This window comes from Strix aluco, chromosome 5 (genome assembly GCF_031877795.1).
Source record: "Strix aluco isolate bStrAlu1 chromosome 5, bStrAlu1.hap1, whole genome shotgun sequence".
NCBI classification, from domain to species: Eukaryota; Metazoa; Chordata; class Aves; order Strigiformes; family Strigidae; genus Strix; species Strix aluco.
Window position 1 is genome coordinate 51,865,904 of NC_133935.1, and position 21,544 is coordinate 51,887,447.

The 21,544-nt window shown below is 38.0% G+C and overlaps 1 protein-coding gene across 2 annotated transcripts in view; it reads left to right on the top strand.

The window, feature by feature from the left end:
- Positions 1-9,573: 9,573 nt before the first annotated feature.
- TAFA2 (TAFA chemokine like family member 2) overlaps positions 9,574-21,544 on the top strand; it is a 177,830-nt gene continuing 165,859 nt past the window's right edge. For both annotated transcript variants that reach the window (XR_012623588.1, XM_074827361.1), the window contains exon 1: positions 9,574-9,613. Coding sequence is in view for 1 of the 2 variants with exons in the window: in XM_074827361.1 (XP_074683462.1) it covers positions 9,606-9,613 (8 nt within the window). In the remaining variant the exon portion in view is untranslated. The remainder of the gene's footprint in view (positions 9,614-21,544) is intronic.

Here is a 21,544-nt window from a genome sequence, read left to right on the forward strand (position 1 = left end):
TTAGAGATCATTTAGTTCCAACCCCCCTGCCATGGGCAGGGACACGTTCCACTAGACCAGGTTGCTCAAAGCCCCATCCAACCTGGCCCTGAACACATGCTTGAATACTATCAGAAAAATATTTGTTTACTGTATTTTAATTTGCTGAGGGTCTTCAAGGCCCTTTACTATTTCTGGACTATGAAGAACCTGCCTTAATTCCTCCAGTAACCTGTATTAGAGAAGCTCTTGTTGCAGGACATTTGTATCAGCAGAACATCAATATCTTAACTAATTAGAGGTGAAATGTCTGAAGAGTATTGAGTAATGCAGTTTTCTAACTTTCTAATTAATTGCAAAACACATGAAAATGTTAATTATGGTTGGAAAGATCATAGGTACCATTTTGTGAAGAGTTCTTTTAATTTTAATTGCAAGAAATGATACAAATAACCAAAGATAAAATATTTGGAAAAAAGGTTTCTCATGCTACTTATAATGCAGACATGAAATATTTTATGGCAGGTAAAATTGTAAGCTCCTGCAGGAATTTGAGGATTATACTTCTCTCAGTGAATAAACATTATCCTTCTTATGTACTTAGCTGTATTATTTTATAACAAAAAAAAGAAAAATGTTTTTAAATTTGCTTTTAAAATGCTTATACAATGAAAAAAATTAAAAATTTCTTAGTATGTTATTTGTGATAACTTGTGATAACTGTTATTGCAAGTTTCAAAACTAATGACCTATTCTGTCTTTAAATGTTAGAGTGGATAGATATACTTAGATTGATGGATACAGTTTAAAACCCTAGGGCCTGCCTATAATAGAAAGAATTAGCGTCAGCAATTTGTACAGCTGGACTGATGGTGAACGCTGTTTAGGTAAAAACAAATGAAGGATGAACTTTGTTCAGTGCTGGTTCAAAGTGACGATTACATATTGGACCGAGTTTTGACCAAGCCATGAGCCTGCATATAGCTAGAATGCCCATGAGCTGTGTGATAACATCTTTAAAGCACGACATCTAATGGTTAGCAAGAAGGCAATACTATATCTGCTTTGAGCATTTTTTTTTTCTGAGTTCATACAAATGCGTTTCACAAAACCACGTACAAACAGCTGCCCAGCAGTACTTGTGCAAGGTGGAATATTCTGCTGAACCTATTTCATTCCACTGTCTATATCCCTTAGATAGGATTGAAGTTCTTGAAGGATGTAACATAGCATGGTCTCTGGGAAATAGCTCATGTGTTGTACATATGCATATGTACCTGCTGTAAACAAACACAGACTTTGAAAAAGAACAAAAAATAAAACTGATTTATCTACTTTTTGATTATTTACATGGTGGCTTTTGTAGGACCCATATTAATCAGGATACATATATATTGTGTTTGTAGTGAATATCTGTCAAGAGTCATTAAGTTCTTTCTCCCTATTAAGCAGATTGCATTATTAACTTTGGTTCACTAGTTACATTAAATTTGAAGCATTACCTTTGTAGCTTTTGGCAGGTTTTATTTCTATTGCTATATAGATGTATGTATAATCAGTCCCCATTTTTGTAATAAAAAAGGAGGGAGATAACAGAACTTTGGAAGCCCTTCTGAATTGTTTCACCTTTCGTTTCCTCACAAGTCTTCCTAAATGAGCATGTTAGCATCATTTGTTAGAAGAAATTATGCTACTCTTAGTTTTTCATACAGTTTAATGTCTTTTCCATAGCAGCACAGAAGAATCGGAAAAACTCTCACTAGAATCTTGACTTTCATCCTACTTCCACTGTAAACGTAGACCAGGAAGTCTGCTTTCTGGGGAGCTCACTTGATTTTTTTTAGTGTCCAGCTGACCTGCTGGGCTACATCAGCAGTGCTGCTAGTGCTAAGGGGGATGAAACTTCAACATAAGAAGACAGCAGATTTTACCTTGGGTGATGCAGATGTCTTTCTCAGAGCCAATAAACCCAATCTTCCCACTCCTTCCAGTCAAAGCATTTTTTGGAGAGGAGGTCTCCAAAAGCTGATGCAGGCCCATGGTACTTTACGTTAGGGATATGAAGTCTTTACAGTTTCCATTGACCTCAGTTATAATTTGCAGTTCCACAACTCCAAGTATAAACTTCCTACAAGCACAAATTAAGATCGCATGTGTAAATTGTGAGACAGCCTGCATAATTTACTGTCATTTGTGCATGTAAAAAGATTATGTGCATACAATTCAGCACATGCTGAAAAAACAACACTGTATTTTAATCAAGTTCCCTAATTAAATCAGATTTAAACTACTTGTTAATCTATCTGCCCTGAGGAGTCTTGACTCAGATCTGTATGAAACCCTTCTCTATACTAAAGAAGCAGGCATTGCCAGGTCAAAATTTTGAACAATTTCTGAAGATAGAGCTTGCTTCAAAGGCAGTCAGGAAGTCCTGGAGAAAGAAGATGAACCTTAGTAAGGTTTGTATACAAGTTGTCTACTCAAAGAAACTAAAGCCTGTCTCCAAACATTCTTCACCTAAATAATGCTTTTGCACACCTTTACTATAATGATATCTGCAGTGGGTTTTATTTCCAAAGACTTCTGCCAAACATTCCCAAGTTGCTGATTGCAAGTAGTATGTCATATGTTGAATTTCTTTTTTCCCATTTCCTTCTCTAACATTTAATTGAAATTTTTGGCTTCAAGCCAAGTGTGGTTTAGAACATTTTTAGCTCTCAGTCACTGAATAAGCTGTTGTAAGAACAGCATCCTCATTGCACAGAGGATGAGTTGGCATTTCTAGTTCAGATTATTTGGTTCAGTGATTGTAGCTATTATGCAGTACAGGTGAAAAGAAGGACCTTTGCTTTTGTGCTTTAGTCAGAAAGCTTAGTTAGCCAGGAGATGCTGTCGTGTCAGCTACAAGGTTAGAATCATGGTGGACTTTGGATCCTTGGGAGAACTGTTACAGCCTTAAGATAAAAAGATGTGGCTCTTTAGTGCAAGAATTGATATTCAATGCATTTTTACTTGTGGCATTTACTGTTTCAATCCCTAGTGAAACAATCTTGAAGAAATAATCACATTAGCTAATCAAAACAGAATTTGAATCACCTTTTCTGATGTAGACAAAGCTATCAGGACAGTTGCATTTCATTCTGACGACCAAATCTGAGTTTTCTGCAGGTGCTTTTGATTGGTCCATAAATATGTCTAAGCTTGGGCTACAGGCAGAAGAATTTCAGCTGATGAAATTTTCCTGTAGTTCAGGGCTAGTAGATTTTGACCCTTGATATGTGTTGAATTTTTTGAAATTCTGCAGAGGAATGCTTTTATGACCATGCCTGTAATTATTGAAAGTGCTGTATTTCCACATCATAGTTTGGAGAGCAATTTTCAAAATTGTGAAAAATGAGAGCTTGAATGGCTATACAGTTATCTATGATGACCTGGACAATTTGTATTGACCTGTTTTAATTTTAAAGGAAAAAGTATCGCCTTTAACAAATCATACCTCACTTATACATTCTGTTTGATTTCATGATATTCCTGTATTGTTGATGCTTCTGTATATAGGAAATTTACCATCCTCTGTTGGAGATATATACTGTGTGCCTCATACCAGGTGCAGTAGAAGATTATTGAGCCCTAGTGATCACTTACTCAAATTAGAGCATCTCTTCTTGCAGGAAGATTGGTAAATCAGGCTTCCGTTTTTTTTTTTTTTTTTTTAGGTCTGTGCTGAAGGTACTGTTTTTTAGCCTTTCAATTTGAAGGACTGAAATTTCTTGAGAAACTGTACAGAGAAGTTGGGCATGAAACTTGTTCTTTGATATGGATCAGTTAAGGTTGAAGGAAAACATATTCCATGGCAGACAGCGTTCTCCATTTGGGAGCTGCTTGGGGGTAGCAGACTCTTGGAAAAAGGATTTGGCATTCTGAATAAATACCTAATACTGATGAGTACTCCAGTGCAGTATGCAACTCTTGCGCTCTGTCTGAAGCTGAGTAAGTACTTTCAGAATCTTTATGTAGCCAGTTAAAATTATCCACTTCAGTTATGATGTGTCCTTCAAAGGGCTTATGGAGAGGCAGTGTTCATGAGAAGTTCTGTGGAGAAAGGTCATCCTCATAGTGTCAGAAAGTGTTTTAAAGTGAACACAGGGGCCAAGCAATTGAACCTGTGCATCTTGAAAGGAGTGCTAGAGAGAGGAGTGTGACAACATTTAGGAAAATAAACAAAAACCACATTATTTTTCAGTCCAGATTTCAAGACCTATTTTTAGAACAAGACCTGTCCTCAATGGTTAACTTGAAATAGAAAACAAGACGTTAAGGATGCCTTTCTTTTTTTGACCTTTCCCACTTCATACATCTCAGCGTTATGTTGTTTACAATGTAAATATGTTTAAGTGTTTTAGGAAACAGAAGCAAGATCTCAAGTTCTGGAAGGAGCTGAAAAATGAAGTGAAACTTTTGGCTGCCCTTCAAAAACTTCAAATCCACAAAATCTTAGATCAATGAGCTTAGCTCATCTAGGGACTTCTCAAAGAAAGTGTTGTAGGCACAGATCTGTGGCCTAAGCATAGATGTTTTCTGAACTGTGCCTGTGAAAAATGGATCAAATACTAGTTTTCATAATCTGCTTTCTTTGATTGCCTGGAATAGAATACTGTTCATAAAAAAACCTGTTTCATTTCTGTTTTCAAAATAAATTGGCTGTGATTCTAGGGAGATTATTTAAATTGATATTTTTTGGTAATGTCCTTGAAGAGGAATGTTATATAGCTTTTTTCTTTTGTTTGGATATTTTGAGGACTTTTAGATGTAACTCTCAAAAGGAAAGTAACATGCTAATATGAGTGACCAATAATAAGCTAATGTTGATTACATTTTTTTTCTTGCCTATTGAAATGCCGGGGCTCACCTGCTTTGATTGTTACAGAAGGGGAAAAGAGTCAGCTTCTCTTTTGAGTGCTCTTGGGATATTTATTTACAATTCAGCATCTATCCAAAATTGTAATTTGGGGTGTGGGAGAAGTGATTTCCAAAGTGATGGATGACATTTTGTGTGAAGCCAAACAGATGACAGAGTCCTTTTCATTGTCACATTGAAAACTCACTGAGAGCTGTTGCAAGGGCAGTACGAGAGAAGCAGCTCTGGCCCCATAAGTAAGTGCTGGTGATTGTGTCGAAATTCAGCTAGCTGCTACCTGGGATGTGGGATGGCCAGGACTAGGGTAACAGTTTGAATAGGCAGTGCCATCAGCTGGAAGGAACACAAGAAGGATAAAAAGAGGCATGGGGGAACGGAGGGAGCAAGAAGGCTACAGGGTCCAGCACATCAGTAATTTTTTCTTGGAGGTGTGTTTCAAAGTCAATGAAATTTATCAGTAAATAGGCTGGAAAGGGGTGGCAGATGACCCAACTTCTGTTTGCGGTGCTTTTGCTCCCAAGCATATACCTATGTAAGACTTGTATGGACATGTAAAAGAAAATTAGTCTAAAGTCATAGCTGGCTGTAGAATTTGCTGGGAATTAGACATGCAGAAGCAGAGGTCTGTGTGGCTGTTCCCTTCTCCCTCCCATAGACCACTCACGTCAGCGTTTAGCTGCTTTGCTTGCTCCCTACACAGAGCTGACCTTGTTCTGGCTGGCCTTGTACTTTCTCATTTCTTTGTCTGTGTTAAAGCCAGCTGGTTCTCTCTATGGAAATTCACAGCTAGGACCCTTTCAGCAGATGTCTACATGGCTTCAGCAGCTCTTTTCCTCTGCCCTTCTGTGACATCATTAGACTTTTACCCTCACATTGCAAAGTGAAAGCTGGGTTACTCAACTTTCTTGAAATGTGTAGCAATTTGAAGACTATTTATAGTTGGACTTTAGAGCATATGGAGTAAGCATAGCCAGAATATTTATGACCTCCAGATCACTGCCCTTTCTTCACTCAACCCCCAGATTTACGTAAGACATTGTAGCCTTTTATTTTTGAACCAGGATCTGTCCTGGTGCATACTGCGATTACACAAGAAGGTTTTCTCCTGGAAACTGCAGATAAGTTAGGCTGCTTTCCAGCAGCATAACTTCACAGAAGTTTTCGCACAGTTTATAACAAGATTGTAACTGTTAGAAGGGCACTGTTTGTTCAATGTGTAAGGGAGACTGAAGTTGGGCTTGGGACATGGTATCACCTGCAAGACCTGCTGAGAAGTCAAAATAATCATTGTCAAGGGGGTGCAGCAAACGATGTCTCTATCTCTGCTGGCTTTGATAAAAATATTTTACAGTATGTACTTGCTACACTTCCTTATTGCAAGAGAGTTCTTGCTACTTTAGCAAAAGGCAGGCTCAATTTGCACCAAACCAGGTGCCGAGACCTCTTTTAGAACACCTTGCCTGTGCCAGTGAGTGAGCAGAATTTCACATGGCTGTTCAGCCTCTGAGAAAGACTGGGAAACTTACGCTGTAATGTCATGGGGAAAACAGTGGTGTTAGCAAAACTTTCTACCTTTTACAGCTCAGACTTCAAAACTATGCTTTCTGGTAACTTGTGCCATTCTAAAAGACCTCAGGTGTATGTTTGAATCCCCAGGGTTCAAAACCTCCATCCAGGACTTTCTAAAGTGTGGAAAGTGACAAGACTTTGAGATCTTTGTACAAATACAAAGCTGGGACAATATTGTTTAGACCTGTATTTCATTTCAAATCAAAATTTTGTTTAAGATTTTGTAAAGTTAGCAAGAATCTTGACAAAGTTTCATGTGGCAGTCTTTCTCTGAGTACTTGCACTCTTCTGAGAAAAAAGTATCTTTGTAAATGGATGATAGACCCAACAGCATGGTATAGTAGTGGCTATGATTTTTTTGATGAGCACATAGTTTTGATGGGCACTTTGAGTGTCTTATCTGGCATTCATAGAAGGCATCTGGGCAGAGGAATGATCTATATTCAGGGCTTCTTATGAGATCTTGTTTCCCCTGTGTAAAGACACATTCTTGAGAGTATTTTTCAAATAGAAAAAAGACAATGAGTGAAAATTACCCATGCTAGGTAGGAGCCAGATTCTTCTTGTGGTGTAAATTGACTGAGATTCCAAATGAAAGTTAAAAGTGAAAAAAATTTTGACTACTACCAGAGAGTATTAACTCTACTTCATTTTCATGCTTTTGGAATTTGTCATTATTCTGGTAGGGAACTGAACTTTTCCTTTAAGTTCTCCTCCAAAGTCAGAAATCTGTTTTGGACTTCAGCATGAGCTTTTTGAGAGAACAGGTGTGGTGACTAAGGTGGCTTTTTGGTTGCGGAAGGTACTTAGGTTCAGGTTCACTTTATGTGATCATTCTGGAATGTGAGACTGCTTGCATTAAATTGTCAAAATGGCATTGTGGAAGGACTTCTTCATTCCCTGGTTAGTTCCTTGACATCTGTCTGCAATATTGTGACCATTTCTAGTTAATTATTCCTTCAGGGTCACGACAGATCCTGTGCCTTCCAAGGTGGTGCCCTGTGGAGGTTATGGTTTTCTTCAGGCACTTAGCAGAGCATGTTCTCTTAGCTGGGGGTCCCACTCAAACTTCAGTAATTGGAAATTATGTCACAACTCCTAGGTATTTGTCTCATATGCTTAGCAATGTGGGTTGTAGGGAATATATTACAGCATGCTTCCAAGATTGATTAGGCTTTTTTTTGTGTTTATCATAACAGGTTTGGTGTTATGATTCATGGTGGTGCTATTTATCTTTGTTTACCTGAGCTTGCATCTTAACTATCTGAGAAACCAGTAAGACAAGTGCAACGGATTGCAAACATTCAACGCAAATAAGGTGATGCCGTAACCTACTGGTTCTTCACATAACAAAACAGAGAACAAGAATATTAATTACAAAGATGGGAGCCTTAGTGGTCTTTTGGGAAGAGCCCTGAAATGTTCTTGATCTCAAGATGAATATGACAGGCAAGTGGCACATGTAATTCATAATGTTTGGAGGGATCAAGCTTTGTAGTAGATCAGCTGTCTTCCATGCAGGACTGATCAGTCAGGGATCAGGAAATTTTGAAGTGCCCTAGGTTGGACAGAGTGCTGAAAGAGAATGAATGAAACCCCAGAGTCAGTGCGGGAAGGAGGAGAAAGGAGAGGAGAGTCAGGCTGGGCTTTGCAGGGAGGTGGAGGGTGTTCTTTGCATGGTTTGTGGCTGAGCTGCAGAACTGCTTGCTGCAGGATGTTGTGGACTCTAAAAGTTTACATGGCTTCAGAAATGGTCACTTCCATGAAGAAAACACCACCAAGTTCTTACTAAAAACAATAATGCCCTCTCTGCCTGAGGAATTAGTTAACTGCGATGCAAATTGCTAGAGGTTGGGAACATGTTCTGGTGAAGTTATCACTGCATGTTTACCCTGTTAAAAGCTCTGTATAAACTTCTTACAGGGCTTCTGCTGTTGACAACTGTTAGAAACTATTCACTGGCAGAGATCTGCTTTCAGTCTGACCATGTACAGTTGCTCTCATAAGCAGCCAGACTGGGTTTTAAGAGCGAGAAATCTGTGAAGAGTAGATTGCCCTCTGGTAAGGGGAAGGACTCTCTCATGCCAGCTTTCTGTGGATTATGAAGTAAAGTAGAAGTCCTCAGAAGAGATATGAATTGTGAATGATGCATTTTCTCGACAAGAGAGAGTGGCAAAACACCTTTAGCTTTTTACCTGGTGAGGATGACTCCTGGTATAGTTACAGGTCGCTTGGATCAAATTCATCTCCCATAACATCTCAGTCCAAGACTTGACTCTGTAGGAACTGTCTCATTGGAGGACCTGTGAACTTGCTATTTGGGAGAATTTAAAAAAAATAATTCTTTTGTTTCTCTGATTAAGTGTGAATGTGAGGAATGGTATGGTGGCCACACATGAATTTGCCACCAACTAGGACAAAAAGTGTTATACCTCTTTATTGATGTTTCAGTTGATTTTCTCTGGTAATAGAAGCTAATTTTGAATTATTTTAAAAGAACCATGCCAGGCATTTCTATTTAACGAAGGATTTTAAACACAATTTAAGATGCCCATTTAAACTGACAAACCCTTGCTGTTTCTTCACTGTAAATGTGATTCACATTATTTACAATTTCTTCAAGACTTCATACTGATCTCTTTTTTAAGTGAGATTAAAACAAACTCAAATCAGAAAGTATCAGTGACAATGCTGGAAAAACCTCCCACTCTAGACAGAGGTCCACCTGAGAAATACAAGGCAGAAACTGATTTTTTAACAGAATGTTTAGGTTAATAAAAGGTTATCAGTCTCAAAAAAGGTCTCACAAGCTTACGTTTAAGTTTCTGTTGTGCTCAATCAAAAGTAGATGGCATAAACTTTTCAAAATGTTTGCTCTTAGTGAGTGGGCTTTTAAATTTTGGTTTAAGTTTTACTTTTTTTTTTTTTTTAAGAAGCTCTTTTTATGTGTTGCATATAGTTTGTCTAAATACAGAACTGAGATTGCATTATATCTAATGAGACTGAAAAGTAAGCAGTCTTGAAATAATTTAAATGTATGCTTGAGATTTTTATTTGTGTCTCTCGGTTTTAGCCATACAACTCTTATGGAAATCTCCCAATGGACTTTGCAAATCAATACCACAAGAGTGACCAGAGCATGCAGGTGTACGTATATGCCTTTCTTATTTATGCATACCATGACAATATTACTGGAGTGAAATGGCTTTTTCGCACCTTGACCTGCTGATTGTGAGTTGCCTTCAGAGCTACATTAGGCTGAGATTTTTCTCCATTCTTCTATTGTTTTCTGTCATGGTCCTGGTTTGTCAAACATAAGATTACCAGTGAGGTTCCTCTATAGATGTCATCACAAGAGTGCTACTTACATGGGACATTTTGCTAATCTTTTATGAGTCATTACACTTGTTTTGACTTTCTCTCTGCATAATCATTGCAGAAGAGATAAATACAGTTGAGTATAATGTTTGCCTCACCTCTTCTACAGCCTTTACACACATTCCTTCAAAAAGGGAATGATAGAAAGCATCAGTGAACAATAGTATGAAATAATGTAGCATCCACATTTGGAGATTGTAATTTACACAGTGTAACCTTTTTATTTTACATATCCTGAAATACATTTTCACCTGATTTACAGGTTCATTGATGTTGTAAGGAGAGGCTGAAATGTGAAATGGGATGCAATCTGAGAAACAGATTTGGTTGGGGATAAAAAGGGATTTTTGAAAACATAAAAATGTTCTTAGTTTTTAAGGCAAATATCCATGTATTTATTTTCAGTAATGCACATATTGTTCTAATGTTATAAAATGAAATTACTTGATTTTGACTTTGAAATGACATTTTTCTTTTGAAGTGACCTGAATTCTAAAATGATTGAATAACATGACACAAAAACTAAAAAAAAATGCCCTTTTGAGTCAGATGAAACTTACGAGTTTAAACATAATTTTTGTAGTTCTTTTTTGTTTGCTGAACAGAAAACTTTTTTGGTATATTTTAATTTTTTTTTGCCTCTTTATTTTATTATATGGCTGCAAACTCCAGTGTTTGTACAGAACTACTGAAGGATGCTATCTGATCCATTATGTGGGGCCTGGCCATTTTATCTTATTTTATGCAAATACAATGGGATTCTTTTTCCATATATGTGAAAATCACATGCCATTCTTTTTTTGTACTTGTAGGTAGTGATGCAGTTGCTTGGGAACTAGCTTATATACCCTGGTGTTACTTTCTAAACGAGTTCTCTAGTTCTGATTACCAGCAATCTCTTCTGACATCTGCTACTTTATTTCTGGAGGAGGAGAGGTCAGAAGCATCTCTTCCTTCCCAAAGAACTGTGCTGGAGGGTGAAAAAGAGAGGTTTGGGGGAACTTCTCTCGGTGTTCCTCGTCATTCACTCTGCAGATGGACTTGTAATATGTAATACCTTGCAGTGCACAGTACAGCGTTTCCATCAATGTCCCATTCAACAGTTATTAAAAATCAATATGTAAGTCATGGCACTGTACCGTGTTGCACACCTATGATTAGTTAGTTAATCGTCTTACCTCCTAAATTCTTCAAAGTAAAGTTTCTTATACAATAAGTATGATATGAATAATTCAACCCTGCTATACAGTTTTCTATTAAAAGTACTGGTAATTCAAAGAAGCGCGTTACCAAACCATCAAGTTACTTTGTAGAATCTGGATTTTTCTTAACATTATTTCAGATTAAGAGGAGTTCCGCAAATCTTATGAACAATAATTTTACATACTGGAATTTTTATCCATGATCAAGAATCGATGCTGTGGAATTCCACTAGAAACAGCACCACTGTAGAAGAATTACTTTTTGAGATCTCTCATTTAATCAGTTTTTAATCCATTTAAGATGTGATAAATTGATTTTGTGTAACGCATTTTCATCAGTATGTCAGGCAGTGCTGTGTTGAAGGCCTCACAGATGTCTAACTATGCTTTATCAACTGAATTTGAAAATATTCAGCTTCTGAGGATATATTTCTAATCTATAAGAAATTTAATTTGAAGTTATTTAATGAGATTGAATCTAATAAAATCTACTTTCTGACTGAGGACTTGATCAAATATCTCAAAATCACTTCCGAGCAGACACACCTTACCGTGGCAGCTTATGAGTCCTGTAGATATCTTATCTTTTATACCAAAGTAGTAGAGCGACTACAGACCTTTTACTTTTCTATGTTCATTGCTTCAGCCTAACTCACTCCACCTTAATATGAAATAGCATCATGTACTGAAAAACTGTTATTATTTTTGGTGAATGGCACGCTAATTTTAAACATGTTTGTAGGCGGGAGTATTTCATATGGTGTGCATTGGCTAACCTGTATTGGCTGTTCCTGTCATCTGCCTGTTTTAGCAAGTGTCTCACCTAAGATTGCTTCAAGCCTGGAAGATTTTATGACAGACTCCTAAATAAAATAGGATGTCGACATTCCCTGGCTTTAGACTGAGCTACCACTAATTATGGATTGCTCTTCTTGTATTCTGTTTACAGAGAAAATGATCAGGGAACACTTATAAATTATGCCTATTTTGTAAGCATACAAGTCACATAAATGCTTAGAGCTTCATGTGCAATTATTTTCAAACATGCCACGAGTGTGTTTGTGAACAGATTTAGAAAAGGCTTCCACCTGGATACTTGTATTTACTGAATGACAGAATGAGATGCCTCTGTAGAGGGGGGAAAAAGCAGATATATTCCTCTGCAAATTATTCGAGCTGACAGAAGAATCACTGAAGAGACAAAACCTGTCACATCTTATATGAATTTAAACTGATACCCGTCTGACCCATCTGCACCCATATCTGTATTAAATGATTCGTAATACTTACAGACATTCTGTTTTTAACTAATCTGTCTTCAAAGCTTTCTGGTTCCTTGTTCTCTAAACTTTAGAAATTCTCTGAATTTTCCCGACATAATCCTAGACATTTTGAAGAGTATAAAGCTGTTGATTACAGAGGCTGTATTCAGCTGCTCCTTTTGTCTACCTTCATACTGAGGCATTGCCGCCAAAACCTGAAGAAATATGTTTGTAGTTCAGTACAATAGATGAAAACTATCTGCAGACTAATGTTTTTCAATGATAGCTTCGATATTGTTGTGTCAGCATTGCTATTCTAGCATGAAAGATAATCTCATCCTTCCTGAAACTTCTGACATATTAATAAAAGCAAACCAAGAGAAAGGAAAAATTATTTACTCTTCAGAAGGCTCTCTATATCTTATAAGTTCTGTTTAATTTATGGGACAATTTACAAATAAAGATAATATGCATCTATATACACCAGTCAAATAATTTTCAAATAGTGGCCTGTACAATTTGTTTGAATAGATCTGCATAGTGTATGTTCTGTCAGTAATGCAACCTGATTATAGTTTTCCATGGGGGGCACAATGATTGTTAAAAACTCTTAACATCTGAAGTTGCATTTTGTTACTTAAGATATGTGCTTAAGATTATTATTTTTATCTGTCAGGTTGTTTTTTTGCTTTTCTTTCTCCTTAGTTTTTCTGGTTTAGAATGTGGATTTGCTGCATAATCTCCTGTTTCACAAGAGTGTGGAAAGCAAGTAAGAACACTTTTGGAATGGTTTGGCTCACAAAAGCCTTCCCCTGAGATAATTTCAACATGCTGAAAGCAAACTCTGATTCTTGGCAGCAGAAAGAATTGAACCTTTTAAAAAGCAGGCTCCCAGTAAGCACAATTAAGTTATTCGACCAAGCGAAGGTTGAATTTAGCCTCTCAAATAAACAGCTCTGCCAGCTGCATCAGTACTGTGCTGGTCCCAAATTCCCACTTCTTTGATCTGGCATGGCAAATTCATGAAGAGGAAAAGGCGAGATTCTGTGTTTATTTTATAGTCTGTCAGATGGAGTATAGACTGAGGCCAAACTCCACAGTTCCCTGTAATGTCAGGGGTACTCGTACAGAGATCATAGGGAGAATAAAGCATTTGTCCCTAAATTTATTTGTATGTAAGTGACAACTTGGACTCTCTGCTTCTTACCAGGCCAGTCTTCTTCCTGCCTTTTGCTTTCTTTTCTCCACCTTTCTCTCCTTTATTCTGTGCTGAGACTCCCACTTTACACACCTCTGGTGGTGTTTCTGCACCCTTTTGCCAGATTAGCTCATGTGAAAGTATTGCAGGCTGTGTCTGTGTGACACCTCAGAGGGAGCAGTAAGCACTGGGATGGTCCCTGTCACTGAGTCATGGTGTCAGGCTGTGTGCAGACTCAGGAAGCCCAAGCTGAAATGGTGTATGTGGTTCTGCTGGTGTCTGGCTCTTTATTATATGGTCAGAGGGACAGGAACCTGAGTGATGATGTCCCTCAATGTGCCCTGCAGCACCAAAAACAGGCAGAGGAGGATGCACTGCTGTGTTGAACTATCCTGTTCTGAATTTTACAGCCTCTGATAATACTGTGATCAGTCTTTATGATATTAGTAGAAAAAGAATAGCTATGAACAAGCAGTTTGTGCACTTAGTATTTCTCCTAATGCTGAATTCTCACTAAATAATTCTCACTATTTAACAATATTAAATCCTCACACATAGTATTATAGCCAGATATGCAAAAGAATTAAGCAATGCTGAGGACTGCAAGGTTGCGAAGGTGTAGGAGAGAGTCTTGGTTCTTCCTTGGTTCCTTTCCTCCTCCATGAGCAGCACTCATCGTGGACAAAGAAACTATATTTTAAATTAGAGAATTTTCAGCTAAACTAGGAGAAGGAGAGATAGAAGCTAGCTAAGAAGATGAAGAAACCAAATTTTTATTTTAAAATATAATCTTAATAAGATTTAGTTATTTTTGTTATTTTGCGATTTTGTCCATGCCTGTTTCCCAGTAAACATGCTCATTTTTTGTAGATGCTATGTAATGATAAAGCTAGGTCTGAGTGAACTGGCATACAACAAAGCTTTCCACAGAGGAGGGTATGGCAGATCTAAACTCCTGCATACTGGGACACATTTATACGTGCCCTGTTCCTAAAATGGTCTTTGAGAAGAACAAAAATTCAGTGGAGTATACCTCTGTAAGTTACACAGAACCACTGTGAGACAACATGTCAGTGCAGCAGAGAATGAATTGTCACTTGACTACTTCAGAAATCCAAAAATCATTACTAAATTAAAAAATTTATTATTTTGCCTTTGCTCCAGAAAGCTATCTTCGTCCTGCCACTGCTTTTCCCACAGTCAATAAGGACCATAGGGCACATCCAGAGGGCAGTTCAGAGCATCCACATTAGGTACTTCGAGCCATCCTGCAGATCATTTGTACTTTTTCCTCATCAGTCTTCAGAAATAAATCTTTTCATTAAAGGGGGCTGCTGAGGATGGCTTAAGTGTTGAAGAGGATTTTCTGTGTCAGTTTTGTGCCACTCTGAAATAGTGATCGCATCTCTCTCTGTAAGGGAATGCTCCTCATTTCATTTGTCTTTTGTGCATGTAAGAGGAAACCGGAACCAGTCAAACTTCTTCAGAGCAACACTAAACAGTGTAACTGTGGATTGAGTCTTTTTCTGTAATTCTACTTAAGAATCAACCTAAAAAAACCTTGTCTTTGCTTGAGCTTTGTAGTTAGGGTTTTTAAAAATGCATCCAATTAAAATTTCTCCCTTTGTATTGTTGTAAGATGCACCAAGTTGCACACAGAAAATAGAAGTTATGGTGACAGCTTCATATTTCAGATCTTTCTTGTTAGAGCTTGTTACTACACCAGGCCTCTGATTTTTTTGCACTTGCTACCTAGATACGGAAATGCAAGGATAAAAATTCTGGATTTTTTTTTTTAATTATGTAAAAAGCAGAATTTTGCCACATATAGGCATCTGTAAGTTTTATTTCAAGTATTCAGTGAATGTTTTGTGCAGGACAGAATACAGTAGCAGGCCATCCTTTTCTGATGGGACATGGAAATTCATATTTAGTGGCCTTAACAGAGCCACTGGCATTTCCATTTGATTTCTGGAGCCTATAAACAGAAGCTGACTTCTTCCCCTGTTCATCTTCATGGTAGTGTGTTTCTTGCACTCTGAATTGCTGAAATGACTGTTACAGGGATGCTTCGAGGGCACATGGTAGAACTGGGGAGAGAAATTGGATCCTTTTTCACTAAGGACAAGGATTAGGTGAGAGTTTCAGAGAGGAGAGAACCGAGGTAGAAGATCCCTCAGATCCTATGATGAGGTTAATGGACCTCATCAGCAAATTAAGAAGGACTTAGAACAATATTATAAATAATCACTCTGTCATAGGGGACCTCTCAATGGGAGCATCAGAGCAGTCCTGTGTACTTGATCTGAAGTATCAACAGCTCATATCTACGTATCACCCATCCAGGAACATGAGGGGATTTCACATTTAAAGAGTGTACAGCCACAAGGGAAATGCAAGATGAGTTTTGAACTGTATTTCCAGAATACATATGGTCCACATAAAAATACTGCAAATTGGATTATGTATGTACTTAAATATTTTGTGTCCGAACATCATTTTATTCTATGTATTTGTCATGGGGATAAGTATTACACAGAGAAAAATGTCTGAGGTTTATTGGCTTAGACAGGAGGATGCAAAGGTAACAGAGCACATATGCTGTAATGTTGAGTTGAACATTATAATTTTTACCTGGTTGAATTTATTTCTAGGTTGTGAGCATGATGGTGATTGTGGCCTAATATCTGTTAAAAAGTCAGAATGCTCCAGATAGTGGGAAGAAGATTTGTAGTTTCCAGAATGAGTGAAAACTTGTTTTCCAGGAATTAGTGAAGATTGCCATAAAGCTTACTGTAGTTTATGTAGAAGTAGTTTCTTATTTGCTCATATATAAGATGTGCAGTGAGGCATATAATTCTAACATGCGTTCCAAGAATTCTTGAAATTTTTTTGTTGCTAGTAAATGTCATGGAACAGAACAAACGTGCACCTTGGTAATGCAAATGTTCATGTGCATTCTTCCTCTTCTTTTATTTGAGGAAATAAGAGTTGGTTGAAAAAGGCATCAGTTTCTTTGTGGTCAGTGAATCCTCAAACTGTGGAATATCCAGATGTTTTTGAGGGTTATCATTACTGCACAGCTGAAAGGGGAGTAATCCATTATCTGCATGACTGTTTTCAAAATAGCAACAAAACTTCATTAGGAATATTTGGCAATGCATAAAATGACAAAATGGAAGTATTTGAACACTGACGGTGTATCCTTATTTGTATTTATTAATGCTAATTTTAACACAGATAGTTATCACTCTGCTTTCAAACTAATGGAGGTTATTTGCTTCTAGTTATTTAGCCAGCTTATATGTTGTATCCTATAGGAAGATATGAGGGAGATAGGTTATCACTTAGTCTTAGGACCATAGGATCACAGGGTAATTCAGGGAAGTGGCCTCAGAAGTCCATTCCTGGTCAAAGCAGGGTCAGGTCTGAAGTCAGACTGAGTTGTGCAGAGCTTTATCCAGACTTGTCTTGAAAACATTCAAGAGGAGAGACAGCACAACCTCTCTGGGTAACCTGCTCCACTGCCTGATTGCCCTCAGGGTGAATTTTTTTTCCTTAAATACACTCTGAACCTTTCATTTCAGGTTATGCCCATTGTCTCTTGTCCTCATGCCATGAAGAGCTTGGTTCCATCTTCTTGTTAACCACCATGTAGGCACTGGCAGGCTGCTGTCAGGTACCCCCAAAGCTTTTTTAGGCTAAGCAAGCCCTGGTCCCTTAGCCTGTCCTTGTAGGGCAAGTGCTCCAGCCCTGACCATCATGGGGGCCCTCTGCTGAGCTCCCTCCAGTTTGTCCATGTCTTTCTTATATTGGACATAGTTAGATGAGGTCTGGTGAGTGTTGAGTGGAGGATTAAAGGAGGGTCATCCCCTCCCTTGGTCTTCTGGCTGTGCCCCTGCTAATACAGCTCAGGAGGCTGCTGGCTGTCCCTCCTGCGAGAGCACATGGCTGCCCCATGCTCAGCTGCCCACCAGGGCCCTTCCTGCAGAGTGCTCCCCAGCCTGTCCCTCCCTATCCTGGGCTGCAGCAGGAGTGCCTTCTTCCCTGGGGCAGCACTTGTCTTTTCTCCCTGCTGAATTTCTCAAAGTTCTTTTCAGCCCATTTCTCCAGCCTGCTTGGGTGTCTCTGAAAGGCAGCTCTGCCCTCCAGCATATCAGCTGGTGCCTCACCGTTAGGTGTCCATCTGCAAACTAGATGAGTGTGCAGGCCCCTGCCTCCTCCAGGGCACTGATAAAAATATTAAGCAGGATAGGTCCCAGGCTAGACCCCTGCAGCACTCTCTTTCTTACTGGCCGGGATCTTGAACCCCACTATTGCATGGTCACTACAGCCACAGCTGCCACCCACTATCACGTCCCCAGCCAGCTCTCCCTTGTCAGTGAATAGCAGATGCTGGAGAGCATCACCCTGCTTGGCCCACCTAGTACCTGTATCAAGAAGTTCTCCCTGACACCTTCCAAAATCTTGACCACTTGTGTCCTGCCACAACGCCCTTTCAGCAAATGTCAGGGAGTCTTGAAAGCTGAATAATGAAAATATTCAACCACTTCTCTTAATCTACTAAAACAGTTTCAGGATTTCATTTGTCAGTTTTTAAGACAGGAAAATATTGAGGCATGCCCCTTCAAGGAAATTTTGTCTATAATTCTGTAATAAATCTCTGCAGGTATGGAGATATGAATGTTTTCCTGTTCGATATTTGCTTTTGTGTGCTAGGCAGTGATTGGCTCCTTGCAATTTTTGTTTTAAGAATTATGAAGGTGGAAATGATGGAAAGCTACTTTCCACGACTGAATGCTACTTCTAGTGCTTCTACAATATGCAAGAAGTTTTTTATGATATGATTATAACAATTGTGACAGTCTGATGCTTTGTGCACTGAAGTTTATGTCATAAGGTATTCATTTAAGTGCAAAGAATCAATGACAAATCATTTGTCCATAAATGTACATTTTCTTTGAAAATGAAAAATGAAAAGGAATTTCATTCAGTGGTATAGATTAGCTCTAAGGCCTGGCCTTAGATTTTGATTCAATTGAATGAAATTATGTTAGCCAATAATCATTACTGACAGGTTGAAACTTTGTAGAGACCTGGCTATTATGGATTGCTGGTATGAGGACCAGAGTGCAGGTGGGCTGAGCAGAGCAGGAATGCTGCTTCAGGAATCTTGTGCCAGCAAGTATTCTGTCTTCAGATCCTAATTCTCTCAGTTTTCAGAATCTTGGGGAATAGAATATGTCAATTCCTGCCTTAAATTCAGCAGTAAAACTAATGTTTTCCCTATGTAAACAGACTTGAATAAATTACAGATACCAACCAAATATTGATTCTGTTAAGGCCAAGTTTCAAATTAATTTTAGTTGTCCATGTAAAAGATCTTTATGAATATATTTAAAAACGAAAATGTATTAGAACTGATAACTAACATATAAAATAATGAATTGAAGCTCATGATAATGTAATTGTGTATTTGAGGCTGGCAGAAATATACATTGGAGACAAATTGCATGATGCCAATGGCATTTCTGTTCAGAATCTCTTAAAACGTATTGCATCATACATAATTTTTTATTCATAAGAGGTTGTCACCATATTCCCTTGTTAACATCTTAACTCTTAATAGCATTCTAAACAATTGTTGGATTCATTGCTGTTGCTAATTTGCCATTTTTTAATAGGAAGTTGTTATTGCTGGCTAATAAATGTTTCATGTTTGGAAATTTGCTTCTTTTGCTGATCTTTTCATTAAGTGAAGTGGCTGCTTAAAGGAGGTTCTGAAGAACATCAGTTTTTCACAGGGTAATAGTTACATTATTAGTCTTGTTGAGTTAGATAATTAAGGGGTTTTGAGTGTGAGAAAGGCAAGCATTTAAACAGTTTTCAGGATTCTTGGATGAATGTGTATATTGCAGAAAAGCAACAGCTTCAAAGTTTGAAGACAGATTCTAGACCATCATGTTCTGTGAAAGCAATTGACTTGATTTTATAAGAACGTATTTCAAACAATAGAGTTTTTTAGAATCTCCTGTTTTACTATAAGCAGAATTTTGTAGCTTGCCACAAATGGATCTCTATGTAAGTTGGTATGGTGCATGTTTAATGTTATCTTTTTCTTGAGTATAAGGATGTTTCAGCTTTTGGGCAAAGCTAGTTCTTTTTGAGAGAGAAAAATTCAAGAGGCCAAGCTGATGACAAGCCAGATTTGTACATGGCACTGTTTTATGTGCTAAATTGTTCCTACAGCTTGAGTATTGACTTAATTTGCCCTTCACAAATATGCACTCTCTGTTAATATGTTGTTTACAATGTACTAATGTTCCCACAAAGCCTGCTGAAGTAGAGCAGATTGTCCCATTTCATTAGTACAGGATTCTAACTTTGAATAATTTTATTTCACGTCAAATAGATTTTTAGCTCTGCATCATCAAGTGTAACCAGTATTTATTTTTTTGTAGAACAAGTTGTTGCTGTTTCCCATTTATCATCTTTCTGCCTTTCTGACTCACTCTAGCCTTTATTCTGTGGTCTCAAACCATTCACACTCTCCTAAAGGGATTGCAGCTAAATGTAACAATCTACCTTTACATTCAATTTTCACTCTTTTTAGATATCATGGGTAACTGGAGTCATCCAAAGGAGGTTGGTTCAGGATACCACCTGAATACAACTTCTGTCTTTATGTAGACAGGAGTAAGCACTTTTTTCCTGTTTACTCTGTTTGGGACAGGGAGAAAATGGTGGTTCTTGTATTATTACATGTGGGCACACTGTTCCAGATATGTGGCCAGCACACTTGTAGCAGGTAGTGCTGCGCTTTGTGATGACTTCCAGTCCAGTTCTGTGTCTTTGCTTCTTAGGTGATGGTTTATGGCATCAATATGTTAATATCCCTTGAAGGGGTACAATCTCATCTGATCTATATGGAGTGTTTCATATGCTTAAAGCTAAGAATGTGTTTAGATGAAATGAAGAATTATGAATTTGTTCAGGTGCTGGGCTGAGATTTGTGTGTTCAGACGGCTTGAGGAGATGTTTTCTGCCATCCCAGCTCTCGCTGTGTGTGTCTGATGGTCCTGTAGGAAAATACATAAGGGAGATTCTAAGTGTAATGAATATATTTTACCGCTAGATGGTATTGTTATATGCGATTAAGTATCTGCTTTGTTCCAGGCGATGCTGAAAGGAAGAGGACCTTTAATGGCTGCTAGTTATGTGGGAAGGTGCCAATGACGGCTTCTGAGCGAAGTGCAGATGGCCCCAGGAATAAGGCTTAGCAATTAATTAAACCATAATTTATGATTTTTTTTCTGTAACTTGTAAGCTTTTTTGAATAGTGCAAGTCTTTGCAAGTGAGTAACCTCAGTGTGTATGCTGACAGCACACTGGAAAGTGGGGAACGGAATCAATTGCTATCATTGTTTTCCACGATATTTTATGCATTGTTGTCCACTGAGGATTTGATTTTCATTAAACACACATCTGCTTGGCAAAGAATATTTTTTCAGGAAAGGTATGAGAAGATACCTGTATGAGCAGGAACATGAGAAGATATGACTGTTAACCTGTGCAAGGCAGTGATACCCATGTGCTACTCATCTGCCAGTGCATTATAATTTCTTAAAAGTCCAGCGGGAGGAATGCATGACATATTCCACCATTTTGCCAAGACATTAGGCATCCCATTTGCTAAAGAAAAAAATAACAAGAACTACCAGCTGTTAATTGTTTGTGTTCTTAGGATGCTTTGTTCTGTGAAGTACCAAGAAAGTCTGCATGAACTGTTTTATCTTGCTGTTGTGTGCAAGGCATTATTCATGTACCTTGGGACAGGGAAGCAGTTCTCCTGTGCACAGCAAAACAGACTGCTGCCTTCATTTGAAAAACTCTACATAAAAAATGGAGAAACATTTTGTATTTTTTTATAAGGACTTTGACACTGCCTTACAGCTTTGTTTTCTTAAAAATATTGAGAGAAAGCATTTTATACTTCAGCTGATTTGGAGTTTAGATTGCTTTTTCATGCCAGGCTTTG